Source organism: Aspergillus homomorphus (assembly GCF_003184865.1).
Source record: "Aspergillus homomorphus CBS 101889 unplaced genomic scaffold BO97scaffold_18, whole genome shotgun sequence".
In the NCBI taxonomy this organism is placed as follows: domain Eukaryota; kingdom Fungi; phylum Ascomycota; class Eurotiomycetes; order Eurotiales; family Aspergillaceae; genus Aspergillus; species Aspergillus homomorphus.
This window is the reverse complement of record NW_020291904.1, coordinates 258,483-284,783: the sequence shown is the minus strand read 5'-3', so window position 1 is coordinate 284,783 and position 26,301 is coordinate 258,483. Positions and strand designations below refer to the sequence as shown.

Below are 26,301 nucleotides of genomic sequence, written 5' to 3'. Positions count from 1 at the left end.
CTGATGCCCATCATGACGGTCAATCATTCTTTGGTTTTAAGATGTACGGGAACGAGAGAAGAAAAGTTGTCCCGAAGTTGGATTTCAGGTGCGGATGAAGCATGTCGTGATGAGGAAGGAGTATGAGGAGTTTTTGGAGTTTCATGGATATCTTGTGCAATTTATACCCCCCCACGCCCGCCACCTTTTTCCTCACTTTGAGAATAATAGCATAACTTGGTTATATGAATGAATCAACTCTTGTTGAATGATGAATATGCTAGATGATAGTCGTAGAGAGAGTTTAGAGCGTGAAACGTAGATATACCCATCCACTCATGCTGCCGAAAGCCCTTTCACACACAGATTAAATAGAACAATCTTAGACGAGACAAAACTGACCAAAACCGAAACTCCCAATAATTCCCAGACCATCTACAGCCCATAAACCCGACACATGACTTGACTGGACATCCCAAGCAAACCCCAAGCAAACAATCATCTAATCAGTCAACTGACAACTCAATCATACACACAATCCATTCTCACCCTCCTCCCTCCGCCGAAACTGCGCCACCGGCCCCTCCACCGCCGAAACCACCCACCCCATCATCTCATACCGCAGGTCTCCTTGCCGCAGGCGCGCGCCTCGGCGCAGCAAGGCCCCTCCTCGGGTTCGGCCTCTGAGTCCGCAGCACAAGCAGCAGCCGCCACCGGCGCAAGCCGCTCATCATACCGCCACAGCATGCGCGCAACGGCAAGGGGGAGTTCGGTGTACGCCAGACGCCAGCCGACGCAGGAGCGGGCCCCGACACTGAAGGGGCAGAAGGCCTAAACGGACTGCGTTTGCTTGGTGGTTGATGCTGCTGATGATGATGATGGAATTCGTTGGAGCTGGAGCTGGAGCTGGAGCTGGGATCCCTGCTCGGGGGATGACGGGTCCAACCACCGCTCAGGACGGAAGGTATCCGGCTGGTCGAAGAAGGCGGCGTTGCGGTGGAGGGTGTAGATCGAGGTTCCGATCACCGTGCCCTCGGGGATGAAGTCCCCGTCTACCGGGATTCTGCCGGGGAGCACGGTGCGCGGTGGGCCGTTGGGGACCGAGGGCGGAAGCCGCAATGCTTCGTTGATGCAGGCGTGGAGGTAGGGGCTTGTGGTCGGGGAGGCGGTGTCGAGGCGGATGGAGTCCTCCGTTGCGAAGGTCGTGCGGAGTTCCCTCGTTAGCCGGGCTAGGCTGTTTTGGTGGTACAGGAGGTAGTAGATTGTTGCGCTGAGGGCGTCGGAGGTTGTGTCGGAGCCTTTTGGGGGTGTGGGGGTGTGTTGCTGTTAGTGATGGGCAATGTGGAGGTTGGCTGCGGATTGTGGCTTTGGAGAAGGCAGGGACTGTATGTATGTATGTATGTATGTACATACCTGCCACTAGAAGGAGCTTGGATCCAACCCAGAGGTCTTTCTCTGTGAAACTCCGTCCCGTCTTGGGGTGGGTGGCGTTCAACATCGCGCTGAAGATGTCCTTCTTGACAATGTCGTTGCCCAGTCTGGCGCGGGCTTCGCCGCGTTCACGGATCCAGCTGCCTGCGCGGCGGATGTCCTTATATTGGGAGGAGAGGAAGATGTGGTCGAGTTTAAATTGGCAGAGTTTGGGCTGCATCATATTCTTTCCGACGCATGCTAGCTGGTTTGTTTTGCTTCTTGCAAGGCAGATCCTTGTACTCACCATCATGCTGCGTTGCGAGATCTTGCGGAATGCCGAGGAGAACCATCGCATGTTTTCCGACTGCAGCAGGTTGATATTCTCCCCGTAGCAGCGATCAGCGATGATATCGAAGGTGAGCCAGGTGGAAGCATCGGCTACATTCTTAGGCGCAGTCCCTCCTGAGTTGGTATCTGCGTCCGTGCTCAGCAGTGAGACGAAGTTTGTGACATTGTCGAGGACGCGATTCTCAATTTGTTTCAGGCTCTGCTCCGAGAAGACCTGCGCCATGATCCGTCGCTTGAAGCCGTGTAGCCCCTTGTCAATGGCTGTCAGGATGGTCGGGCTGCGACGACTGGCGCCCATTGCACAATAGCTGTCTGCTTTACGAACATTGGCCCGAACGCCGTAGATGTCGGACATGGCTGTCGCAGAATCGAAGCTGAGGGTGTTGGGTCCAAGCCGGACGACCTTGCCTGCGAGGTGGTCTGTATCGCTCTCGCTTGGCATGTTGGGCGACGACGCTCACCGTATCTGGCATGCCATTGTTGTACTTGCTTGTGTAGGTCGCCTCGCCAGGCATAATATAAACCATCCCAGTCTGTCAGGATGGCTAACGAAGGGGGCCGGGATATTTGGATAGAGGATGGAAGAACAGTCGATATAGTGCCAATGCACAACTCTATGGCTTGGCAGATTGTAGACCCGTGATAGTCACGAGAAACACTTACGTAGATCAGACATGCTCCACACACAGCTGCAAGTAGATGTAAGCTCATGATGAAGGTATTTCGTCGCTTATTCTGCACGCTGTTGTCCTGGCTTTTTCGATTTTGCGATTGACCGCCGTGCAGACGGCCAAATATCTTGTCGTGGTCATGTCATCGACGAGAAGAGAAATATTGACGATACCAGAGATGATGAAATGGAATTGGCTTGCTTGCCGACTCGCGTGTGGGTTCTGCAAGATCCATCGAGTCCGTATTGAGATTCTATCTCCATCGCTACAATGATTTAAGTGGAAGAAAGCTCATGGCCATTTGAAGACCCGTACGGACAAAAGGGTTCCGATTCCCTTGCTTGTTATTAGACAGACCATCTAGGAGATCCATCCATTCGTCATGGTATAGACAAAAAGTCTGATTGGAATGACCCTTATGGCTGGTGGAGTTGATGGGTCAGAAGCGGCAGCCATTTGTCCGTGGTCGAAGCATACATCATCTTCACAGCACATCACATATCAGGAACCAAAGCAAGCGACAACTGCGCCTGATTTATTTTCGCCAGGCTTCGAAGAAACATATTAGAATTGATGAAAAAAGCATAGAAAAAGCATGTATCGCGACGGTGTCACTATTGCAGGAGAGGTGCTCCATGGAGTGTGGTGGGAACTGACTCGATCGCCAAGAGGATCGACATTGAGAGATCTCAGGAAGAGTTCGAGATGAGATCAATTGGATCCACGAGACGAGACGATCAGGCGGCGCCACGCAACTACTGCTTCCGGCAACTGCTTGCTTCTGGTGTCAACCTGATGTTTACGTTTGTGGCCTATCATTTTTCACAGTCTCGATACAGTCAATTGCCACGGTAGATCAGTCACTGCTGTCTCTTAGGCTATGACGCGCAATGCGCCTGCACTATCCGCACGTAGAGTCAGTGAGAAGGAGGTCTTTCTAAAAATCCCAATGAGAATACTTTCAAGACTCATTCACAACGCTGCAGTGCTGCCAAGTACTCGTCCATCCAATACCTCAAGATGGCATTCCCTTATAACGTGACAGAACATGTTATCGACAGCCAGTACATCCGAGAGTATCCTAGAGCCACGGCCACCCAAGATGCTCCTTTGAAACTCTGTGTCAAGCAGTACACACCCATCGACAATCCGAATCCCGCACCAGGCGATGTCACCATCGTTGCTGCACATGGAACCGCATTTGCAAAGGTAGGAGGGAGAAGTCCCAGTCGGCCAACCCTTAGCCTCTCGCTTATCACCATCCAGGAACTATACGAGCCTCTATGGGAAGATCTCCACGCTAGAAGCAAGAAAGAAGGATTTCGAATCCGTGCAATCTGGATTGCTGACAGCGCTAATCAAGGTGCTAGCGGCATCCTCAATGAGGACCACTTAGGCAATGACCGTAATGCTCCAGCCCACCACGCCCCATATCGAAGATGAGTACTGACTGCAACAGCATCATGGCTTGATCACAGTCGCGACCTCCTTTTGATGATCAACCGGTTCCGTGAGCAGATGCCCCGGCCTATCATGGGACTCGGACACAGCGTGGGTGCAACCCAAATGTTAGTTTCCCCCCTTCCTCGCGTAGTCAACAGCGGCTGGCCAGTGTATGGGAGTGAGACTAAGTGTTCGCAGGGTGTTCCTATCATTGATCCATTCCCGGTTATTCTCATCGCTCATGCTGGTCGAGCCATATCTCACCGAACGGATGCTTCAAGGGAGCGGTCCCATTCTCCTCCGCTTGACGATAAACAAGCGCGACGTGTGGCCGTCCCGGGCTGTCGCAAAAGAGAAGTTGCGCAAGGTTCTTCGGGGCTGGGATCCTCGGGTGCTGCAGCGCTGGGCCGAATTCGCATACCGCGAGCTGCCGTCAACTATATACCCACAAGACGGCGCGGCACAAGCTTCGTCATCGCCGGATCAGGGGCCTGCCGTGACGTTGGCAACGACTAAGTATCAGGAGGCATTGATGTACGCGCGAGCCAACCCTCGTCGATACAGAGAGCTGGGCTTGCCCGATGAGCAGAATCGAAAGCATCAGCACGAAGCGCCTAGTCCGCCGCATGACCCCCTGTTTTTCCCCGATGTGCTGGGGCCACTTGCTCCAGAACAGAAGTCCTATCGGTGTGAGACAGTCCTTGCGGGGAGATTGGTACCGCATCTGCGGCCGTCGGTGCTGTTCTTGAGTGGAGCGGAGAGTCCATTGTGCAAACTTGGGATTCATGATCGGATAGCCAAGAAAATTGGCACTGAATTCGGGGGAAGTGGTGGCATGGAGCATGGTCGAGTAAGACATCAGCTGGTTCCAAAGGCCGCACATACTCTGCCTCTGGAGAAGGTCACAACCACGGCAGAAGCTTTAGGGCCGTGGATCCAGCAGGAGGTGCAGCGGTGGAAAGATGACGAGCAGCGAATTGCGCAAGGCTGGGAGGAATTGCCGGCAAGGGAAAAGTCGATGTATTCGAATGAGTGGAAGGAACTCGTAGAGTCGGCGGCCAACCGGATGCTGAAGAAGCAATCCAAGTTGTAACTAATTACTAGCATGTCACATGTCACCATCAATCCTCCATTTATAGCGTATATGACCACAATCTACGAAGCAGGCATTTGTAACTTTTGAACATCGTGGTTTTTTGTTTGATTACTCGTCATAATACACCACCCCATTGCTATACTATTTCCATTTCTACTTCCGCTCGGCTTCAATCACCGCGACAAGGCGATGTCATCAATACGCATGATCATCTTCACCGTCTCGGCAGCCAGCTCAATTGCGCTGGTGCTTACTAGGAGGGGCTGAAGAATGTTCTCCTCAGTGATGTCGTCCTTGACACCACCGCTGCGGATGCTGACACCGGCATTGTGCTGGCCTTGGGCGTGACGATGACGCAGGTCAGTGACGACCTTGATCGAGTTCAGACCGGCATTCTCAGCCAGGGTAGTAGGGATGACCTCCATAGCATCAGCGAAAGCCTTCCAGCAAATGGCCTCGGTGCCCGTGAGCTCACGAGCACGCATCGCCAGAGTGTGAGCCACTTCGATCTCAGGAGCGCCACCACCAGCAATAAGAGCACGCTTCTTCACCAGACAACGGATAACACAGAGGGCGTCGTGCAGAGAGCGCTCGGCCTCGTCCAGGATAAGGTTGTTGGCGCCACGAGCCACAATGGAGACGGTCTGATTGCCGGCGGCAGCAGGGGCCTTAATCCCAGTGACCTTCACATAGCGAGCACCAGACTGCTGAACCTCCTCGACAAGATCAGCAGTACCAAGCTTGTCCTCAGTGAAAGAGTCAATGTTGGCAACGGGCTTGCAACCCAGACTCTTGCACAGGAACTCAACCTCATCACGCTCAATGTCCTTGACTGCCAAGATTTTGAGGCGGGAAAGGAAGTGAAGGGAAAGGTCGTTGACAGCGTCACGAAGAATGGACTTCTGGATCAAAAGAACATTACACTTCGTCTTCTGGATCTTCTTGACCATGTTGAGAAGGTATTGGCGCTCTTCCTTGAGGATCTTGTCCATCTGGCGGTAGTCGTTCACAACGATCTGGTTCTCCATCTGATAAAGCGGTCAGTACATCCCATCGACTCCAGATCAATCTCAGAAAGAGGATCACCTACGTCAGGCTTGGGGGGACTGAGCTGGAACTGGATAAGACCTATCCGGGCCTTCTCGATTCTGGTGGGGCCACCGCTGCTCTTGATGACGGGTTGGTTCAGGACCAGACCGTCAACCATCTCACTGTCCTCAATTGTTCCGCCAACCTTCTTCACTATACGGATATTCCGGAGGTCGACGTTCTCTGCCGTCTTAGGGTCGACGACCTTCAGAACGGAATCAACGGCCATAGGGCCAAGAAGGCCGGAGTGCTGAGCCACAATCTTGGAGGAGAGAGAGGTGGAGGCCGCCTGGAGGAGAGTTGAGCGGTCTGTGAGGTTGATGGGCCGAGACATGTTGTGGAGGATTTCGACGGCGGCAGCAGCAGCTCTTTGGAAGGACTCGGAGATGACGGTGGGATGGATACCCTTAGCCAACAGGCGCTCTGCAGCACCGAGCAGACTTCCTGCGATAACGACAACAGATGTAGTTCCATCACCAGCCTCAACATCCTGAGCAGCACTGAGATCGACCAGCATTCTAGCCGCGGGGTGCATGACGCTCATATCCCTCAACATTGTGTTTCCGTCGTTGGTCTGAGGAGGGGTTAGTGGGGTTTCTGCTGAAGGTATATGGGGATGGTCTTCGTACGATGATGGTGTTTCCTTTGGGCGTTTGGATCTGAAATTATGTTAGCCAGTATTCCCCCAGGTAGAGGACCACCTTCTTACCATCTTGTCCATACCCCTGGGACCCAGAGACTGCATACCACGTTAGCCCCTCATTTGTCACGTTTCCCTCAAGGCAAGCGTACCGTTCTGATGGCATCGGAGACAGCTATTGTTTGATCAGCAATTGCATCTTGATTTACGGAGAGCGATACATACCTCTAGCAGCCAAGATGTTGGCTGTGCGGACTGCCATAGGCTTCTCCTTGTCCTGTCCGACTATTAGAAAACAGTTCACACGCATTTCTCTCCGCAGAAAGACGCACCTTGAAGGTCGTGTTGCCAGGGGCCCCCTGGGAGGCTGTCGTCGCCATGATAAAGATGACTACGATATAGACACCGTAGAGAAAAGAGATAAAGTTGAGTATGAAGAGGGGTGGAGCGAGGCGAGGGAGATCCAGAACCTGGAGGCGGCACTGGGAAATTCTGCGGTGTTGCGGTTTTGGGCGGTGTTGCTGCTGGGCTTGGCGGCCACTAGCGTCAACAGCTCGAACCGCATTCAAGCTGAGCTCGACCACCACATCACTCTTACCATCTCCGCTCAAGCTCCATCCTTTTCCATTACGTCCCTTGTTAACTCCGTCACCATCCGCCACCATCCTGTATCCCTATACGCAATATTAGATTTCTGATTCAACTGCTTACGCAACCCCTCGCTGTCCTGTCGCCTCGCCACCGGCTCACATCATCAGCATGCCTAGCGCTACGGGCCAGAACTGGGAGAAGTACCAGAAGAACTTCGCCGATGACGAAGAGCCGGAGAAGAAGATTACTCCTCTCACAGATGAGTAGGTGAACCAGACAATCCGATTTCACCGGTGTCTCGACTAGATGGCTAACCGGAACTAGGGATATCCAAGTACTAAAGACCTACGGCGCCGCTCCCTACGCCAACGCATTGAAGAAGCTCGAGAAACAGATCAAGGAAAGACAAGCGAGTGTGAACGAGAAGATTGGTGTTAAGGTATCATCTGGTCATGTTTTCCGCTGGGGAAGTCTTGGCTGATCTGCTTAGGAATCCGATACCGGTCTCGCGCCTCCACACCTCTGGGATGTTGCTGCGGACCGACAGCGTATGGCAGAGGAGCAGCCATTGCAGGTGGCCCGGTGCACAAAGATCATTCAGGATGAGAAGGATTCCGACAAGAGCAAATATGTCATCAACGTTAAACAGATCGCCAAGTTCGTCGTCAACTTGGGAGAGCGAGTGAGTCCGACAGATATTGAGGAAGGCATGAGAGTTGGGTATGTCGCCATGGCCCTATCCGCCGCCACGTCCGGATTCTAATTTTGATACAGTGTCGACCGCAACAAGTACCAGATTATGCTGCCTCTTCCCCCCAAGATCGACCCTAGCGTGACGATGATGACAGTCGAAGACAAGCCCGATGTGACGTACGGTGACGTCGGAGGATGCAAAGAACAGATCGAAAAGCTGCGGGAAGTCGTCGAGATGCCTCTCCTTTCGCCAGAGCGCTTTGTCAACCTCGGTATCGACCCGCCCAAGGGTGCCCTACTCTACGGACCCCCCGGTACTGGTAAGACGCTTTGCGCTCGAGCCGTGGCCAACCGAACGGACGCGACGTTTATCCGTGTCATCGGTAGTGAGTTGGTGCAGAAGTACGTCGGTGAGGGTGCACGGATGGTCCGAGAGCTGTTCGAGATGGCCCGGACTAAGAAGGCATGCATTATCTTCTTCGACGAGATTGACGCGGTCGGTGGTGCTCGTTTTGACGACGGAGCTGGTGGTGATAACGAGGTTCAGCGTACTATGCTTGAACTTATTACGCAGCTGGACGGTTTCGACGCCCGTGGTAACATCAAGGTCATGTTCGCGACCAACCGACCGTCTACTTTGGATCCCGCCCTGATGCGTCCGGGACGTATCGACCGTAAGATCGAGTTCTCCCTTCCGGATGTTGAGGGTCGTGCCAATATTCTGCGCATCCATGCCAAGAGCATGTCGGTTGAGCGTGACATCCGATGGGAGTTGATCTCTCGTCTCTGCCCGAACGCCACGGGTGCTGAACTCCGCAGTGTTGCAACAGAAGCTGGCATGTTCGCCATCCGGGCCCGTCGGAAGGTGGCCACCGAGAAGGACTTCTTGGCAGCTGTGGACAAGGTCATCAAGGGCAACCTGAAGTTCAACTCGACAGCGACGTACATGCAGTATAATTAGACGACTTAAGTATCTGGGTTACATTACAAATGGAATGCATGTGTATGATCATTTACTACGTTGTCTGTCCCTGCCGGTGCGGCGGCAATCAGCAAGGGCTACCGAGCCAAGCTAGGTAGTAAGCTTAAATACCGTGGACGACCGACAGCACTGCCAGTAAGAAGCCTCAGGCATCATGCCGAAAGTCAGGCTGTCAACCGGCCGTCTTGCTCCGGGAAGTCTCGCGCTTTGCCGGGTGAGAAGAAGGCCGGACCACGTGCCCTGCAGACCTCGGCCAATGAGCGAGTGCTGGCAGCCCGAGGTGATTACCACTCGACAGCCGTTGATTGGACCGTTCGGCCCCGGTCCTCCCCGTCGGCAAGTGCAAATAGCTTATGTCAGCCGGCCCTTCCTCGCTCTTCCAGCAGAACCGACGATCCAAAAGTGCAGCTCGCATGCACCACCAGCCTTGAACCCCGACTTTCTCTCCCCCAGTCCTTGTGCTGTTGGATTCCTTTCCCCATCTCCCCTCCTTTCCCGGATTTGTTAGAGAAGTGTCTCTTTTCTTCTAATCCGTCATCATGAGCTCCTTGAGCTGGCGGAGCCTAGCTCCCGCATCCAAGGTCTGTTCCCTATCCCGATGTCTGTCCGTCTCGACTCCAGATCTGGATCGCGTTGGGACACCACTCTCTCTCTCTCAGGACTCTACTGACATGTATGTCTGCGCAGATTTCCCGCGCTTTGAGGGATCAGAGACGTCCTTTCTCCTCCTCCCGCCCTGCTGGTACGCATTGGAGTCACATCGCTATCCCTTTCGGCCTTTCGCTAACTACTTTTCTCCGCTAGCCCGGATCTTTGGCAACGGACCCTTGCGCGCCAAGGAGGCCAATGGCTTCATCTCCAACAAGTACCCCGTCATTGTAAGGGCTTCTTAGCATTCTTTCGAAGACTATGATTTTAATTGTCGTTGCAGGACCACGAGTACGATGCTGTCGTTGTCGGTGCCGGTGGCGCTGGTCTCCGTGCCGCTTTCGGTCTTGCCGAAGCTGGCTTCAACACTGCCTGTGTCTCCAAGCTCTTCCCCACGAGAAGTCACACTGTCGCCGCTCAGGGTGGTATCAACGCTGCTCTTGGAAAGTATGTTGATAGAGGCTCTTCAGGTTAGGACTTTGGCTAACCTCGGCCTGTAGCATGCACGAGGATGACTGGAGGTGGCACATGTACGACACCGTCAAGGGTTCCGACTGGCTTGGTGACCAGGACGCCATTCACTACATGACCAGAGAGGCTCCTGCCAGTGTCCGTGAGTTGGAGGGCTACGGTTGCCCCTTCTCCCGTACCGAGGATGGCCGTATCTACCAGCGTGCTTTCGGTGGTCAGTCCAAGGAGTACGGCAAGGGTGGCCAGGCCTACCGTTGCTGCGCCGCCGCTGACCGTACCGGCCACGCTCTTCTCCACACTCTCTACGGACAGTCTCTCCGCCACAACACCAACTACTTCATCGAGTACTTCGCCCTCGATCTTCTGATGGAGGACGGCGAGTGCCGCGGTATCATCGCCTATAACCAGGAGGACGGTACCCTCCACCGCTTCAAGGCCCACCACACCGTCTTGGCCACCGGTGGATACGGACGTGCCTACTTCAGCTGCACTTCCGCCCACACCTGTACCGGTGACGGTATGGCCATGGTTGCCCGTGCCGGTCTCCCTAACCAGGATCTGGAGTTCGTCCAGTTCCACCCCACTGGTATCTACGGTGCCGGATGTCTGATCACCGAGGGTTCTCGTGGTGAGGGTGGTTACCTGCTCAACTCCGAGGGTGAGCGTTTCATGGAGCGTTACGCCCCCACGGCCAAGGATCTGGCCTCCCGTGACGTCGTCTCTCGTTCCATGACCCTTGAAATCCGTGAGGGCCGTGGTGTCGGTCCCGAGAAGGACCACATCTACCTCCAGCTCAGCCACTTGCCCGCCGAGCTCCTTCACGAGCGTCTGCCCGGTATCTCCGAGACCGCCTCCATCTTCGCCGGTGTCGACGTTACCAAGCAGCCTATCCCCGTCCTGCCCACCGTCCACTACAACATGGGCGGTATCCCCACCAAGTACACCGGTGAGGTTCTGACCGTTGACGAGAACGGCCAGGACCAGGTTGTCCCTGGTCTGTATGCTTGCGGTGAGGCCGCCTGTGTGTCCGTCCATGGTGCCAACCGTCTGGGTGCCAACTCTCTTTTGGACCTGGTCGTCTTCGGTCGTGCCGTTTCCCACCGTGTCCGTGACATCGCTACCCCTGGCAAGGCCCACCGTGAGCTGAGCTCCGATGCTGGTGCCGAGTCCATCAAGGACCTCGACTTTGTCCGCAACGCTGACGGCCCCAAGTCCACTTTCGATATCCGCAACGCTATGCAGAAGGCTATGCAGACTGACGTCAGCGTTTTCCGTACCCAGGAGAGTTTGGACGAGGGTGTTGAGAAGGTTACCTCTATCGACAAGATGTTCGACCAGGTTGGCACCAAGGATCGCAGCATGATCTGGAACTCCGACCTTGTTGAGACTCTTGAGCTCCGTAACCTGTTGACCTGCGCGTACGTATATCTGATCTGTGTAGTCTGTGACCATGGCTAACGATGACCTAGTACTCAAACTGCCGTTGCTGCTGCTAACCGCAAGGAGTCCCGTGGTGCCCACGCCCGTGAGGACTACCCCGAGCGTGACGACGAGAACTGGATGAAGCACACTCTCACCTGGCAGAAGAAGCCCCACAGTGAGATCCAGCTGGGTTACCGTGCCGTTGAGCACAACACCCTGGACGAGAACGAGTGCAAGTCGGTGCCTCCCTTCAAGCGTGTGTACTAAGCGCGTCTCTCTGAGGTGAGGGGTGGTTTGGATTTGAGAGTTGGAGAAACGAAAAGGGCGAGGCGAAAGCTCGACCGTGTCTATTTCCGTGTGTTTATATGTGTATATCCAAGGTTTTTTCCAGGCGATGAGTTTGGTGTACTCACGTGTGTTGTCCTTTATAGCCGTTTTACTTTCCCATACAATGGAGTTTTCTTTGTTTATGAGGTGTCTGTCTGAGTAGTAGCCAGCCATGCTTTAGGTCTGGTGTGCTGTCCACGAAACAAAGAAAAGAGGACGGTTCCGAGCACTGCCACTTTGATGTAGGCTTGAGGACGCTTTCCCTGAGGTCAATCTCGCGTCTACTGTTTTGTTCTTTTCTTCAACCGACACTCATTCAGTGCCAGCCGGGCTGCGCGCCACTCGTTTTACTATTATCTTAGATATCCACCGCTCTTTTACAAATCTTCGGCACCACAGCGATGACCGACCTCGTCGTCCGAGCGAGCGGTTCTTGCCCCGGGAATACGCTGTGGTATGTCTGTGCCAAGGGAGGGTATAGAGGGTGTTGCTCGGTCGATCCATGCACGGTGGGATTCTGCGCGGAAGATAGCAGCAGCGCCAGTGCCAGCGCCACCGAGAGTACTGCCGTTGCTAGCGCAAGCAGCAGCACAACCTCGACAACCTCGACCACCACAGCCGCCGAAGTCAAGACCTCCACATCAACATCCACATCCAGCACATCAACCCAGTCCCCAAGCACAACCGCAACCACCACCAGAACCCAAACCCCCAACCGCAACCCCATAAACGGGAAACCCATAATAGCAAGCCTAACCGGCGGCATCCTCGCCCTCCTCCTCCTCGCCGCCTTCATCGCGTACTCGATCCACCGCTCCCGGAAACGCCGACGCGGACAATTCAAGCTCCTGCATTGGCGCCGTCGGGGGAGCTTTAGGGGAAGTAGTAAGGGATCTCTTACAACGAAAGAATGTCTTGGGGATGATGAGACTGGTACGGAGACGAAAGGTTTGTTTCTCGTCCCCTTTCCCTGTTTTTTGGCGGGATGTGTTACCCGGTAGGCTAGGCTTGTTTGTTGCTTGCGTTGCTTCGCCTTTGTAGAGTTTATGTGGGGGTTTTGCTGATAGTGGGAGAAGAGATGGTAGATGATTGTCGGGGCTGGGGTGGTCGGTCTTTTTTGGGTGGTGCGAGTGGTATGCGTTCAGCTCAGGCTGTGGATATGGGTAGGGATGTGGATATGGGTATGGGTATGGATATGGGTGCGGTTGAAGGTACAGCTACAGGCACAGCGACAGCCTTACCTGTTACAGGTATAGCTACACCTACGCCTGCACCGACGGCAGCAATAACCCCACCCCGCCGCCCGCCCGCGCACGAGGTCTCCCCGCTCAACGAACGAGATCGACTCCTCGTTGCGCGGCTGTTTCAACATGATGAAGCCGGCAGGGTGGACGTCGGCGTGAGCCCGCTTGGCTCGTCTGCGGATTCGAGTCCGGCGGTTTCGCCGCCTAGGGGGACTTTGCGGGTGAAGTTGAGGAACGAGAGGGAGAGGGAGGGGGAGAGGGCTTCTCTTGCTGGGGTTCGAATGGAGACTCTGACTTCTAGGGCTCAAGGCATGGAGACAGCGGAATTGTCCGATACAGGGTTCTATCGGCAGAGGGCGGAGTTACCTGCTCGGAGTGAGCGCGAGTTAATCAATGTTCCGGGGAGGAGGAGGAGGGGGTTAGTATTTGAAGAAGAAGTACGGACTGGAGAGGAGAATGAGACGAAGAGGATTGTCACTGCTGATGGGGCGGTGATGGTTGCTAGTATTCAGACGGTCGGCGGGGATGAGGTTTTTGGGTGATCTGCATCTTCTGGTGTCTGGGCTTGGTATTTTCATGGCTATTGGTGTTAGGATGTTGTTTGATCGTTTAGCATGCTGCTATTGTTGACTCTATTCAGCTGTTCGTGATATCATTGGTACTATACTCATACATATCTAATCCGATTGTTCTACACCTTGCATACTATCATCTCTAAGTACTCAATCCAGATGTATACACTGCATCACTGCAACACGGCAACACTCTATACAACCTCCACAACTGTCCAAGTAACCGTCCAGCCAACCCTCCCCCCCAACTTCCGCATCACTCGCCGACTAGCCCCATTCCCCATCGCCACATTCGTATGCACCAGCAACTCCCCATAATCCTTCCACCGCTCATCCTCCACCATCCCACGCCGCATGGCCTCCGAGGCCACTCTCCCCGCCAGCCCTTGGCCCCGATACTCCTCTTCAACATGCAAAGTCGCCAACGACCCATCCGGACCGAGGAACGCCCACGCAACGGGGTCCTCCTCCTCTTCCTCCCCTTTCTTCTCACCATCCTCATCACCACAGCCATCACGATCAACATAAACCGCCGCCCCAGGCAAAACAGCCAACGTAGCATCCGACCTATGAATGACGGTCCGACTGCGCACAAGAGCAAAGTGCCGAGGCAGGACGCCTTGCTTTCCGGAGCGGGTATGGAAGCGGAAATCGAGGTTGTCTGCGTGGTTCGACGCCTCGGTCTTATCGGTCCTGGCCGAACCACCACCACGACGCACCACATCCGACCCGAACAGGTACTTCACGTACGGCGCGTGATCGTATCGATGGATCTTGATCCCGGGGACGAACTTCCCTTCTTCTTCTTCTTCCGGTGAAGAAGAAGACAACGTGGAAGAAGAGGAGGAGGTATACACCCTCCCAACCTCATCAACAGACGCACCCACGCCTTCATGCACCGCCCCCGCGAAAAGCAAAGCAAAGAGTCCCGTGTGCAGATTCCCGACTAGAAAGGCCTGCGGCGGGGGCGGGGCGAGTTGGTGATCACCTGCTGCTTCCTTCGCCGCATCCTCGGAAGCGCGATGCGCGGTGTACACCGGTAGCAAATGGGTTTTGATATACCGGAACAAGGCCAGGAGCTGGGCGCGGACCCTTTGAGGGTTGGTTGGCGTGGTGAGGAGGGAGAGGATCTGATCCCCTTCCTTATTTTCATTCTCATTTCCATCGTCAGGCTTATGGGTGTGGGTGTCGGTGTGGGTGTGGGTGGGGCTGGATGTAGGCTGGAGCAGCACATTCGACGAGGCGGACGCTTCTTCGCTGCTGTAGATTACCACCTGAGTCTCACGGCCTGCGAATAGATCCGTGTAGGCTATTAGCCAGGGTTCTTCTTCTTCTTCTTCTTTCTCTCCATTCCTTTGGGCTGGTGCGGCTGGATTATTGGGATTGAGTAGACGCTTGGCGGGAAAGGTAGCCAAGACGCGGGCGGTGGCGGTGGGATAGGCGATGTGGTGCTGAATACGACGCAGCAGTGAGATCGAGTAGGGGAGCTGGGTTTCGAGGCGTTGCAGGAGCCAGGGGGACCAGGTTGAGGCTGGGATCTCGTGGATCACTGGACTGGTGGTGGTTGAATCTAGATTCCGATCCATCGTGTTGGGATTTCGGGAGGTTGGGGCTGGCAGGGGGAAGAATACGGGGTTGGACAGGATTTCTTTTCCTTCTGTAACTCGTTTGGTGTATTTTTTTTTTCTTTTCTTCTTTTTACCTTGTTGTCTAGATATCGCCTCGGAAGTATTATTCAGGTCGGTTAGGTCGGTTGTTGAGTCATAATCAACCGGGACTAACTACTCGGTAAGTCAGGTAAACGGAGAATTTACCCCCTGGGGTGCATACAACAAGGAAGAAAAAAAAAAAAAGAAACCAAAAAATGTCCGAGTCTTGTTGATTTGGAGCTTGGCTTTGGGCGGGATGGATGATCGTCCAGAAACTCAAATATGACAGGTCGCGGGGAAAGCTGAGGGGAGAAAGAAGCGAGCACTGCACGGATGGATGGAATCTGGATGTAGAGATTAAAGTGACCAAGTCTGCCATCGAAGGATGGGAAAATGATCGCCATCGACACTAATTAAGAATTGGGTATTTGTCATGCTGACAGCCAGAAACTAGATTAGTTAGTTCAGTTGATAGTCGCACAATCTTAATTAATATCACCCCCAATTAATTCATCTGCTATCTTCCATTGCCCCAGGTTCAGCCAGGAACAAGTTAGCTGGACAACAATAAGACACAGTAACGAACAATAAGGAGGAAGAAGAAGAAGAAGAAGAAGACAAGCTCGGATTCCCCGAACTTGCCGAGAAAGGCGGTGCACTGATCTAAAAGATTAGCGCGACAATTGGGCAACAAAACTAAGGCGTGTTTGGGAACTCCTAAATGAAACGAACAAATCACTATTTTTAACTTCCCACTTCCCCCCTCTCTCACGCATGCATGCAGGCAAAGCATGCATCGAAACAAAAGAATCTTCCATGGATGATTCCATGCGTGGCTGGCTGGCTGGCTGGCTGGCTGACTGACTGATTTTCGAACACGGAACAAGATCCCTGATCCATGTGGAGCCCTGCCTTGCCCTTCATTCATCCATTGGGCCGGTCTCTCAATGCGATTGTTTTAGCGCCGATGATCGAGGGCATCGAAACTTGACAGGTCCAGTGTGCTGGGTCCGCGGCTTTGCCCCTTGGAGGATCAAGTGCTGTAGTCGAGCATGCCCAGGAACGCACTTCATCTAGTCACCTGGCTAGTGCGGATGTCACGATTTGGAATTGGATGGTCCATTTCTTAATTGATCCTCATATTATCTGGACTAACCCTGATCTAGGAATCGGTAGCGTGGGTGGTACAGACTCTATCTGCATACCTACAACCTTTTTGCTGCTTCAAACAAGGTAAGCTTGCGGGATCGTATTCAGCTGCACTATCATCTGAGACAAAAGGAAATGAATGCCATTCACATAGGAAATTATAGAGCCATGCATAGGTAAGGAAAAAAAAAAGTCGTAGACATCATGATCAGGAGGAGCTCCAAGGACTCCGGGGGCCCACCATCCAATCCTCCATCGCCAACCAATCACTCCACCGCGATTCCGCCAGCCGCAACTCTTCCTCCGCCGGCGCTCGCAGCGGCCGCAGGAATGGCGTCTGCTCGTCCGGCAACAGATCATACGCCGCTTTGGTCGCCGCCCAGCCGCTGCTCTTCGCGGTAAACAGGTAAGTCTGCCGCTCTTGTTGGACTACACATCCAACCCCGCCCGTCCACTCCGCTCCGAAGAAGGCCATCAGTACCTCGGGACTATCGTGCGCGGTCACCACGAGTCGGCGGATGTACCGCCGTAGCAACACGTGAGCTGCCGCTTCTTGGCCCCCTGCGTCCGAGGAGGTCTGCCGCTCCACCCGCTGGCACGGCAGGCGAATGTTAAGAAATGCAGCCAGCGACTGCACTGCCGGTGCAAATTGACCTTGCTCGAGGAAATACTGCGTGCAACGCAGATACTGTGGGTACCAGCTGTCGAGGTCGATCGGGGTCGCCTCTGCAGGCCGAGCTGCGGCTGCCTCCGCGGGGTTCGGCAGGGGGTGCTGTCGTTGGCTGAGGGGCGCAGAGACGGGAGAATCTGCTGAGGATGACGAGAACTTGGTAGTGGTGGACGAAGACGACGCGGGCGTGGATGGGCCGCCGCCTGCTGGGGACATATTCACAGGCCTAGAACCGGAATGAAATTCAGTGTCCAGCCAGAGAGATTCTGTTGCGAGTGTCCTCTGTCTTTAGAAGCGTTCGGGAGGTCATGGCAGAAGAAGAGTTTCTTACTTGCGGGGGAATAGCTGGGGGAAGCGATGGGCGACTGATCGGACCAGTCCATCGACGGAGAGCTTTGCCAACAGTCGTGTGCGGAGGGAAGTTGGTTTAGAGCCATGGGGCATAGACATGTGCTGACAAGTACAACTGAGTTAAAGTCGCACGATTGATGACTTGGAAGCAGATTCAACACGAGGGAATCTGCTCCTTATACTTCCTGAGCCCCCGAGACAAGGGGGACGGCCAGCCCGATGGCCATCCCAAAAAGGAAATAAAGTAGGCCGAGCATCAGTGCAACAAACTCAAGCTCACGGCGAGGGGCCGCATGACAGGGGAGTGGAGAGTCGCCGGTCGAGTCAGGCCGTGAAGCTATCCCGACTATTGACGCCCTAAGCGGAGACGGAGCGGACGGGGGGGTTCAGGGTCAAGCCACGGTCTTCTCCGCTAGACCGCCACAGATCTGTTCGCAGTCCGCATATGTTTGGTGCCGGCGGGGCCGTAGTAGCGTGGCTGTGCAGCCTTATTTGAAGGCCTCAGGCTTCCAGGCATGCAGATACCCGACAGGGGACTCGAGTATCATCATCAACCCCTGCAATCTCATCCTGGTCAGTTAGCCACTAAACCCCCCAATTAGTCAATTGGTAATTAGTTAGCAGCCTCCCTTAATGCTTACCGCTGACCACAGCCTCAGATTAGACCTTCACATTATCGAGGGATTGTCTTTCAAGACCCGAGAACCTGGACAGCTCATGGCGCTAGGTCACCAGGATTTGGAAAAACACGGACATTAGCGGCGATTTCGTTTGTTCGAGCCTTTCACAGGAGGTGAAATAGATTAATCTTACGACGAGTATTAAGAGCTAGCTGAGAGCCTAAGAGAAGAATGGCGAAGAGTAGCGATGGAATTTGGGGGCGGGGAAGGAGAAGAAGGGGAGTGTGTATGGGAGTACTCCGTAGTCAGCACTCAGCACTCACTTAGTTAGTGGCCTCCTGAGCAAACAGGCTCCCAGGCAGGAATGGTCTCTCAAATCAATAGTCACCCACCGATCTGTGACAGCTCCGCTCCTGTCTGTCTATCCCCGCACAAAATGTCTCTCGCTGTGGTTCTCCGACGCAATCGTGACACAACCCCCCTTCTGCCCACTCTGGTCGCCCATCCTGACCAACTTCTTGTTCCTCCTCGATAAAATAGATAAAGAGAGAAGAGTGTGGTACAAGCGCGTCACCCTACATATGCAACCCCCCAGGAACGGCACAACGTGGTCGATAGTCCGACGTGACCCGGCTTTGTCCATGCAAGGGGAGACAGACGACACAGGCTGGATCGCCGTTCATCGGACACACCGGCCAGCGGCCAGGTTGGCGGTCGATCAGCCCTCGCCGGCTAACGAAGGCTGCGGAGCTAGTGTACATGTACTGGAGTTAGCTTGCGAAGCAAAGGCTGCTTCAGGCGTGCAGTTGATGCAGCAGTACCTCCTGCAGCGCCAGTGCAGTCCCCGCCCTCTGACGCACTGGATCCGGATTTGAAACCAGTGCCTGACTGAGTGGAGTCCCACCAGCGACCATCCCAAATAGCTGACTGGATGGTCACAAATGGACAGATGAAAGATACTCTCAGCTATCCTGCTTAGGGTCAGCTAGTCCCTGAGACTGTCCGCCAGTCAGCCTGGACAATGCGGTCGCAGTCAGAGTGCTAAAACCAAACCCAAGCCGTCGGACCTGAATTAGCCCAGGGCAACGCGACTAGCCCGGTTCCCGCCCGGTTTTCGCTCTAAATCGATCTGGCGGCGACTGAGTGATGATGAGATCATTCCTGACCTAAATTCAAATCAGGCCCAGCATTGCGATCCATCGACTTTTGGTCCGCTGCACGACTGGGATTATCCTGGTGGACGATCCTCGCGGCAGGATCGATCTCGTAATTCTGAAGCCATGGTGAACAATAGATTAATCAATTAACAATGGCAGAAAGAAAAAGAAGTTGGGAAAAAAAAGAAAAAAAAACCTTCTTTTTTCGATGGTTGCCAGGATAAGCGAACGAGAAAAAGAAGCCGAAGAGAAAATGCCAATTAAACAACAAGGCTAGCCAGGGTCAGGTCAGGTCGATGCGTGGCAGCTGCTTCCCCCCCCCCACCCCACCAAGGCCAGCCAGGCGTGGCTGACAATCTCCTCAACCTCCACCAGGGCACGGCTGTTCGGCCGTATGTTATATAACTATCAAGGTTTCTCCCGAGCCTGTCCCCATCCAATTTCAAAGTCTCTTCCAGAGAACGTGTCTCTCTTTCAGCAATCACATTCTTCGCCTCTCTCTGTCCATCGAGAGATCTATATCTACCGATCGCTATCTGTCGTTCTACACTTCGATCAAGCAAGCCGAACTATACTTCCCCGTCTTCCGATCTCTCCCATCACATCCACATCCACGTCTTTCAACTTCACCATGACTTACAAGAGCAATTACGAGCCTTACGTGAGTACGACGCCGGATTCACCATATCACCCATACTGATAATCGATAGACCAGCCAGAGCCTGGACATTGACCGACAACGCTCGACAGAAGAGATTCTCTACCCCCTGGGATCTCTCTACCCTCATGTGGTCGCTCTGCAATTGCAATCCGATGAAAACCCATGGACCAAGGCTCGCCATCTCGCAGACTATCCGGATACCTGCTACTGGACGGATATGTCTTATCCATCCACCCCGGAGCATTTTTCGTCTAAGTCCTCCGGCCGCCGATACAGTGGTATGCTCGCCCGCCAGTGTGACCTGTCATCCCAGATGCATGTGAGCCACGCTAACCCTGACGCAGACTCCACTGCTGGCCGCTTTGTTTCACGCATTCGTCGTTTTTTGAGCCGAGATGAGCTACGGCGACGCCAGCGACATGCCTGACGGGCATTCCTGCCTTCCTTCCTCCAATCATTGTCTTGCATTCGACATTCTTCTTTCCTTTCTCTTGTTTCATCTGATCTCTTGACTTCGCATTTTGAGCCTTCTCTACTTCTTTTAGAAATCTTCCTCATGCATCTTCACAGCGCAAATACCCTGTCCGGGACGACGACTTTTCATTTGTCATCTCTTCTTGTCACCACCATCACCATCTCTACAAGCATTCTAGATCTCACTCCTTGAGGCGTTTCCTTGTACTGTCACTTGACATCTCTTATCTTTCTCCACTTGTCTCTTTCTCACTGTCATCTCTCTTCATGTTCTCATTTCGGGTTTGGTTGGTATTAGCGAGGAGTTTCGGGCATCAGACGCAAGGGGGGATATACACCTGGTACGAACGGTTTCGGCATTAGCATAAGTGGTGGACTTGACATTTACGGATAGCGGTTAATCTAATGAATCAATGTGAACTCACAACCGAACATCCCACGCTCTTCCCCCCACTGTAATGCCAGCCAGCCCCTTATTGCTCCGTAGGGAGGAACCTTAACCCCAAACCCAATCTAATCAGCTCCGTGACGCAATGATTGGCTTCAGTCTCTGATCCGAGTTCACTCTCCCTTCCCCCGTCCCCCTTGTTGAACACCAGGTCCCTGACGAGGGGTGCGGAGGTGTGGAAGGGAGAATCCCGACACCGCCTCCTGCGTCTTACCTTTCCCATCTGACCTGGCACGCGCGAGCCTCTCAATCAAGTAATCTGCTCAATCCCCCCTCCGCATGGCCCCAGTGCATCCGATCAGCTGAGGGATTGGACAGATCGCAGTCAGTATCATCTGCACGGGTGGTGTTCTTACCTGCAGAAACGGGGTTGTCTATCGTTCAATAGTCGTGCTGCGTGTGGATGATCGGAATAAGTGGTGGAGGTGAAGGTGGTGTCCATGCATGCGCGCCATCATTATCGTTTGCAGGATCCGTCTCGATACATCTTCATGGCTGTCACGGACCTCCTGCGTACGGGTGCACCCGCGCTGACCGCGATGGAGAACCCCCCCGTAGTGCTCCTCCCCGGGCATTCTCGGTTGCGGCGGGCAAGAGGATATCTCAAGGTGGGAGTGACAGTCTAGATGTATCATATCGAGGGGCCTGAAATGGAAGGTGTATGCAGCTTGTTCGCTTGCGCTGGAAGCGATAGTGGGGGAATAGACCCCCTCCCCCATTGATGGACATGCATGCGCTGTCTGTCTTCTTTGTTACTCAGGAGGTTGGAGTCTTGTCTGTCTTGGGGGAGGAACGGCCGGTAAGTTGAGGTTTCGGAGATCGAAGCTCTCGAGGGGGCTGAGAAGTCCAAGTTCGTGGGCCATGAATTCGAGTAGAGCGGACGGTGTCGATGCGGGGGAAAGGGAACGGGGGGTTGTCGATCATCCAGGGGAATTCCCGCAGCACCTCTTCCCCAATCCCTCTTCTCTCTCTCCTACCTCTAACTATCTAGTTCACTCTCTATTTCCTTCGTCTCCTTACAGAAAACCCATTATTGCATTTCACCATGCGGTATCTCTTTCTGTGTCTCTGGATGATAACCCTTATTATCACCCCAGCCACATCCAAATTCAGCACAACCTGCATCAAAGCCATCGTCGCCCTCACCAGTCGTCCGCACGCTCTCCTGGAGCAATTTCAACATGAGATCTGCGACCAAGGCTGTCGACCGACAATCTCGCACTGGGACCTCTGGACGCGCAACAATACCTTCCTGCCCGCAGTCCGCAGTCTGCTGGAATGGGTGGATCACCCGAGAACCCCCGGGGAAGAAAAAGAAGAAGAAGAAGAAGAAGAAGAAGAAGAAGAAGAAGAAGAAGAAGAAGAAGCGATGATGATGCGCCTGGGCGACGACGTTGCCGCCTTCATCAAGCGTCAATGCGGCCCGTTACTCCGCGGCCGCGACGTCTGTGCGGACAGCGAGACCCTGACCGCGTTCGGCGACTGCTTCAAAAAGAGTTTCGTTCGGGCCGCGCTGCTGCACTTGCCCCGGTTGCTGCCCTTAGCCTCCGAGCCCGTCTGTCGCGCCCAGTATGATTGGGTGCAGAGGAGTCAGCTCTGGGAGGAGATCATCCCCGCGAAAATGCGTGAGTATGCGGGCGTGTGTCGGCGTTTAGGGGGTGAGATGGTGGTTATGGGGGAGATGTATAGTTTTTAGGTTGATTGTGCTGCAACAAGACTATATCAGATATTGTTGGCTACTCCGTGCTTCGCCGCCCCTCGCCCTGACTGGCATAGATGAGCTCATGAATAGTAACGCCATCCCTAGAACAATTGTCTACTTAATCTTTGAACATTTATCGCTCAATCAGGTGTTAATAGAAAGGCTTTAGATTGAGAATATAGATTCTCTGGATGCTCCATTCGCCATTGCAAGAGTCAGCAGGCGGCCGAATAGGGCTACTTTAGCCGCCATTTTGCAAATCCTGTTAGCCGGTTTTCACCTTAGCATCATGTGCAGTAATATATATGCTTACCACTCTACCTCATTTGACGAAGGCATCACCCTCTGCTCCACCTCTTCTTTAGCCTTGAACTCGGCAATCTCCCGCTCGTCCAGCTTGGGAATGACTATCTCAATAACATCGGTATGTTCATCCGCACCAATAGTCGTTGCATAAGATAACATTCTGAAAACATATCTCTGGATCGTTACTAGTATGATCGAATCTTTGGATCTGGGCAAAGGGGCTTGATAAATGACAATTAGCGGAGATGAGGAAGGAATTCATGAAAATAGAAGTGTGTAGAGCTGGTAGTCCAAACAGCGACTGAGGGTTGCAGAGGGGCCTAAAGTACGCACATCTCGAGTCACTAGTGCATTTGATATAAATGAAGCGACGAGTATACTACCTAGTAGGTATGCTTCGGTTCTGCCCCGATCGGCTTATCTCCGTCCCGCCTTTAACTCCGCCCGCCAACCCACCCGCCGCCGATTTAACTACCGCCTCACGTCATCCTCGCTGCGTCGTCGTCAAGTCACACCTGCACTGCAACGCCCGCTCTTTTCTTTTTTCTTACGACGTCAACGAAGCTCTCCTCAATTGCTCCGTCAACCCGCCATGAAACTTCTTCCATCTGACACACTAGTATAATGGCATCAGCCAATTATCTCCGCACACTGCGCCCTTCCCTCCTCCCCTCTCCTCTCCTCCGCTCGCGTGCCCACATCCCAGCTCCGCCGCGGTCCCCTGTCCTCTCCAGCCGCCATGTTCATCCGGGTCGATACCAGCCCTTCGTCCCGCCCTCACCGGTCTCCTTAGGCAAGCCCACCCCAGCGAAAACCTACACACGCACGCGCAAATGGCTGCGGCGCATCGTCTATTTGTCATTGACTACGGGGGCGATCTACATCATCGACAACCAATTCTACGCCGCCGCCCTCACCCGCACAGCGCGCACCTTCAGCCTAGGTCTCATCGTGGCACTGGACTACAAGATCAATTTCCGACCCAACCCACCGCTCGCCAGCTCCATTGCCGCCGTGCACAAGCGCAATGCAGAGCGTCTGTCTGACCTGCTGCGGCACAATGGCGGCCTGTATCTGAAGATCGGCCAGGCGATCGCCATGCAGTCCGCCATTCTGCCGCCCGAGTTCCAGAAGATGTTTGCGCGCATGTTTGACGATGCGCCTCAGAACGACTGGAAGGAGGTTGAGAAGGTCATCCGTGAGGACTTTGGCCGCTCTGCCGAGGATGTCTTTGGGGTTTCGTTTACCGGAGAGCCTGGGAAGGGTGTCATGGAGCGGACGGCCCGCGCCAGTGCCAGTGTTGCTCAGGTGCATTGGGCCCGTCTTGCTGACGGGCGGGAGGTAGCTATCAAAATCCAGAAACGGGAGATCGGCAAGCAGATCAAGTGGGATTTGTGGGCATTCAAGTATGGTTCCCGTTCGGTGCAATAGTCGTATGATTGCGCTACTAACTTTAGCAGGGTTGTGACGTGGATCTACAGCCGGATGTTTGATATCCCTTTCTACAGCCTGGTCCCTTATGTCACCGAGCGACTATCGCTCGAGACGGACTTTGTCAATGAAGCTGACAACTCTGAGAACATGGCTCGGCTGGTGGCGGGCGAGCCCCGCCTCCGCGACCGGGTGTATATCCCAAAGGTCTACCGCGAGCTCAGCTCGAAGCGGGTGATGACCGCCGAATGGATTGAGGGTGTGCGCCTCTGGGACAAGAAGTCGATCACGCAACCCTGGCGCGGAGGCTGGCGTCAAGGCACGCCAGGCTGTCACGGCACGCCTCTCGACCCGCCCAACACGCAAGAAACCATCAACCCCAGCGCCGCCCAGCTCAAACCCGAGCGCAGCCACTGGCGCGGTGGCTACAGCAACAGCGGCCTGGGGCTCTCCCTCAAACAAGTCATGACCACGATGGTCGACCTCTTCTCGGCGCAGATGTTCCTCTGGGGCTACGTGCACTGCGACCCGCACCCGGGCAACATCTTCATCCGGCGCACGCCTTCCGGTAATCCGGAGCTCGTGCTCATCGACCACGGCCTGTACATCCACATGGACCCGGAGTTCCGGCACCAGTACGCCCGCTTCTGGAAAGCGCTCCTCACCTTCGACAACGCGGCCTTATCCAGCATCGTCTCCTCGTGGGGGGTGCAGAACACTGACCTCTTCGCGTCCGCGACGCTCATGCGGCCCTACAAGGGCGGCGACCTCTCCACCCACCGCTCCGTCTCCCGCACCCTGTCAACCGACACCAACAACGACCCCGCGACCCTGCACTACGAGATGCAGCAGTCCGCCCGCCGCGCCATCCGCCAGATTCTGGGAGATGAGGAGAAATGGCCGCGCCCGCTGATCTTCATCGGCCGTAACCTGCGCATTGTCCAGGCCAACAACCAGTTCCTGGGCAGCCCCGTCAACCGCGTCAAGATCACCGGCACGTGGGCCTCGCGCGCCCTCGCCGAGGATCTGCCCGAAGGCGTGGTCGCCCGCGTGCGCGGCGCCTGGGGCCACCTCGTGTTCCGGGTCGTCTTGTTCGGCACGGATCTGTTCTTCTGGTTCACCAAGGTGCGTCAGTTCCTGCGACTGGGCGGCGGCATGGAGGATGAGATCGAGTTGCAGATGCGCGGTGTGGCTAAGGATATGGGCGTGGAATTGGGGAGTAATATTTTTGAGGGCTAGAGAGAAAGAGAAAGAAAGAAAGAGAGAGAGAGAGAGAGAGAGAGACTTAGACCTTTTCCCCGCTCTAGATCCAATTCCGTGGGCCATAGTTCGCTGTGCATAGCCTTGTTCTTTCCTTTGCTTTTTTAAATGTCCCGTGTAACTCACAGGGCTCACTCTACCGACTCAATATCCCGCCTCGCTCAAGGAAGATCTCTGCAGCCCATGCCCGGAAGCCTAGGCAAAAGCGGTCCACAGTGAACACTAGACCCTCACTGAGCCCACGTCGAAGCATGACTCAAGACAAAGTACACACAAAACAGATGTCAGCCTTTGAATGGAGCTAGACCCCCGAGAAAGAATTGCTGGCTCTTAATGATTTGCCTGATCCAGGTATGCCCGTGAGCACTACCTAGCCTTGGGGTGTAACTCGAAGGCACCCACCAGTGAGGTGAAACGATTTAAAGAGGCTACCTGTTCAATCACAGGAGCAAGCAGGGTGCTGGTAGCTTGCAGCATCGTCAAACCACCAGACCAGGTTACCATCCTGTCGGACACACACTACCACAAGCACTACCTCTCTTTCTCTCTCTCTTCCTTTTGTGTGTGCCTGAGTATGTCTTGAGTAGTGCGGACAGACAGATCGAGGTTCACAGACGAAGACATTCATCTAATTGCCCTCAGGCTATGCTATCAAACTCGCCTCGGGAGGAAGAATAGGATAAAAACCTGACTACCATCTTTCTAGTGGTATTGTAAACATACCTATAACCATCATGCATATCGACGACGACGGCAACTTCATTGCGCGCAGTAATTCTAGCCTACCTCCACGG

At 54.2% G+C, this 26,301-nt stretch overlaps 11 protein-coding genes across 11 annotated transcripts; 7 read left to right on the top strand and 4 right to left on the bottom strand.

Moving 5' to 3' along the window:
• Window positions 1-810: 810 nt before the first annotated feature.
• Window positions 811-2,182, bottom strand: BO97DRAFT_424758 (cytochrome P450; the record flags this gene model as incomplete). Its single annotated transcript, XM_025697003.1, has 3 exons — window positions 811-1,277; window positions 1,393-1,636; window positions 1,697-2,182. 3 exons carry the CDS (start codon window positions 2,180-2,182, stop codon window positions 811-813), a joined length of 1,197 nt encoding a protein of 398 aa, XP_025551387.1.
• A 1,249-nt stretch (window positions 2,183-3,431) lies between these two features.
• BO97DRAFT_443253 (uncharacterized protein) lies at window positions 3,432-4,947 on the top strand (the record flags this gene model as incomplete). The annotated part of the gene is made up of 4 exons (XM_025698349.1): window positions 3,432-3,620; window positions 3,678-3,816; window positions 3,871-3,979; window positions 4,053-4,947. The coding sequence occupies 4 exons, from the start codon at window positions 3,432-3,434 to the stop codon at window positions 4,945-4,947; spliced, it is 1,332 nt and encodes a 443-aa protein (XP_025551386.1).
• Window positions 4,948-5,042: 95 nt separating this feature from the next.
• BO97DRAFT_477985 (chaperonin-containing T-complex subunit CCT4) lies at window positions 5,043-7,147 on the bottom strand. Its single transcript, XM_025700598.1, has 7 exons — window positions 7,012-7,147; window positions 6,905-6,956; window positions 6,832-6,854; window positions 6,749-6,778; window positions 6,669-6,698; window positions 6,041-6,613; window positions 5,043-5,978 (listed from the first exon to the last, which is right to left on the bottom strand). The coding sequence occupies exons 1-7, from the start codon at window positions 7,057-7,059 to the stop codon at window positions 5,124-5,126; spliced, it is 1,611 nt and encodes a 536-aa protein (XP_025551385.1). The 5' UTR covers window positions 7,060-7,147; the 3' UTR covers window positions 5,043-5,123.
• Window positions 7,148-7,270: 123 nt separating this feature from the next.
• Window positions 7,271-8,962, top strand: rpt1 (proteasome regulatory particle base subunit RPT1). The gene is made up of 4 exons (XM_025698348.1): window positions 7,271-7,533; window positions 7,595-7,709; window positions 7,761-7,990; window positions 8,045-8,962. Exons 1-4 carry the CDS (start codon window positions 7,439-7,441, stop codon window positions 8,922-8,924), a joined length of 1,320 nt encoding a protein of 439 aa, XP_025551384.1. The 5' UTR covers window positions 7,271-7,438; the 3' UTR covers window positions 8,925-8,962.
• Window positions 8,963-9,281: 319 nt separating this feature from the next.
• Window positions 9,282-11,958, top strand: BO97DRAFT_470439 (succinate dehydrogenase [ubiquinone] flavoprotein subunit). The gene is made up of 6 exons (XM_025699946.1): window positions 9,282-9,526; window positions 9,633-9,687; window positions 9,750-9,823; window positions 9,877-10,040; window positions 10,094-11,482; window positions 11,534-11,958. Exons 1-6 carry the CDS (start codon window positions 9,485-9,487, stop codon window positions 11,751-11,753), a joined length of 1,944 nt encoding a protein of 647 aa, XP_025551383.1. The 5' UTR covers window positions 9,282-9,484; the 3' UTR covers window positions 11,754-11,958.
• Window positions 11,959-12,170: 212 nt separating this feature from the next.
• On the top strand, window positions 12,171-13,677 carry BO97DRAFT_62845 (uncharacterized protein). The gene is made up of 2 exons (XM_025700951.1): window positions 12,171-12,761; window positions 12,890-13,677. Exons 1-2 carry the CDS (start codon window positions 12,215-12,217, stop codon window positions 13,597-13,599), a joined length of 1,257 nt encoding a protein of 418 aa, XP_025551382.1. The 5' UTR covers window positions 12,171-12,214; the 3' UTR covers window positions 13,600-13,677.
• A 146-nt stretch (window positions 13,678-13,823) lies between these two features.
• Window positions 13,824-17,794, bottom strand: BO97DRAFT_470438 (uncharacterized protein; the record flags this gene model as incomplete). Its single annotated transcript, XM_025699945.1, has 6 exons — window positions 17,429-17,794; window positions 17,331-17,363; window positions 16,691-17,153; window positions 14,862-14,982; window positions 14,529-14,771; window positions 13,824-14,420 (listed from the first exon to the last, which is right to left on the bottom strand). The coding sequence occupies exons 1-6, from the start codon at window positions 17,532-17,534 to the stop codon at window positions 13,824-13,826; spliced, it is 1,563 nt and encodes a 520-aa protein (XP_025551381.1). The 5' UTR covers window positions 17,535-17,794.
• Window positions 17,795-19,856: 2,062 nt separating this feature from the next.
• Window positions 19,857-20,313, top strand: BO97DRAFT_414426 (uncharacterized protein; the record flags this gene model as incomplete). The annotated part of the gene is made up of 2 exons (XM_025696349.1): window positions 19,857-19,886; window positions 19,936-20,313. The coding sequence occupies 2 exons, from the start codon at window positions 19,857-19,859 to the stop codon at window positions 20,311-20,313; spliced, it is 408 nt and encodes a 135-aa protein (XP_025551380.1).
• A 1,154-nt stretch (window positions 20,314-21,467) lies between these two features.
• BO97DRAFT_477980 (uncharacterized protein) lies at window positions 21,468-22,575 on the top strand (the record flags this gene model as incomplete). The annotated part of the gene is made up of 2 exons (XM_025700597.1): window positions 21,468-22,433; window positions 22,535-22,575. The coding sequence occupies exons 1-2, from the start codon at window positions 21,854-21,856 to the stop codon at window positions 22,573-22,575; spliced, it is 621 nt and encodes a 206-aa protein (XP_025551379.1). The 5' UTR covers window positions 21,468-21,853.
• Window positions 22,576-22,751: 176 nt separating this feature from the next.
• Window positions 22,752-22,975, bottom strand: BO97DRAFT_424748 (uncharacterized protein; the record flags this gene model as incomplete). The annotated part of the gene is made up of 2 exons (XM_025697002.1): window positions 22,752-22,772; window positions 22,832-22,975. The coding sequence occupies 2 exons, from the start codon at window positions 22,973-22,975 to the stop codon at window positions 22,752-22,754; spliced, it is 165 nt and encodes a 54-aa protein (XP_025551378.1).
• A 465-nt stretch (window positions 22,976-23,440) lies between these two features.
• Window positions 23,441-25,486, top strand: BO97DRAFT_345310 (ABC1 kinase family protein; the record flags this gene model as incomplete). The annotated part of the gene is made up of 2 exons (XM_025691770.1): window positions 23,441-24,222; window positions 24,277-25,486. 2 exons carry the CDS (start codon window positions 23,441-23,443, stop codon window positions 25,484-25,486), a joined length of 1,992 nt encoding a protein of 663 aa, XP_025551377.1.
• Between the last annotated feature and the right edge of the window lie 815 nt (window positions 25,487-26,301).

Coding starts and splice junctions, on each gene's coding strand:
- BO97DRAFT_477985 (XM_025700598.1), bottom strand. CDS start 7,059: ATGGCGACGACAGCCTCCCAGGGGGCCCCTGGCAACACGACCTTCAAG. Junction 6,957..7,011: donor CTGGCAACACGACCTTCAAG/GTGCGTCTTTCT, acceptor ATAGTCGGACAG/GACAAGGAGAAGCCTATGGC. Junction 6,699..6,748: donor CCAGGGGTATGGACAAGATG/GTAAGAAGGTGG, acceptor ACATAATTTCAG/ATCCAAACGCCCAAAGGAAA.
- rpt1 (XM_025698348.1), top strand. CDS start 7,439: ATGCCTAGCGCTACGGGCCAGAACTGGGAGAAGTACCAGAAGAACTTC. Junction 7,710..7,760: donor ACGAGAAGATTGGTGTTAAG/GTATCATCTGGT, acceptor TGATCTGCTTAG/GAATCCGATACCGGTCTCGC. Junction 7,991..8,044: donor GAGGAAGGCATGAGAGTTGG/GTATGTCGCCAT, acceptor ATTTTGATACAG/TGTCGACCGCAACAAGTACC.
- BO97DRAFT_470439 (XM_025699946.1), top strand. CDS start 9,485: ATGAGCTCCTTGAGCTGGCGGAGCCTAGCTCCCGCATCCAAG. Junction 9,824..9,876: donor CCAACAAGTACCCCGTCATT/GTAAGGGCTTCT, acceptor TTGTCGTTGCAG/GACCACGAGTACGATGCTGT. Junction 11,483..11,533: donor CGTAACCTGTTGACCTGCGC/GTACGTATATCT, acceptor ACGATGACCTAG/TACTCAAACTGCCGTTGCTG.
- BO97DRAFT_62845 (XM_025700951.1), top strand. CDS start 12,215: ATGACCGACCTCGTCGTCCGAGCGAGCGGTTCTTGCCCCGGGAATACG. Junction 12,762..12,889: donor GACTGGTACGGAGACGAAAG/GTTTGTTTCTCG, acceptor TAGTGGGAGAAG/AGATGGTAGATGATTGTCGG.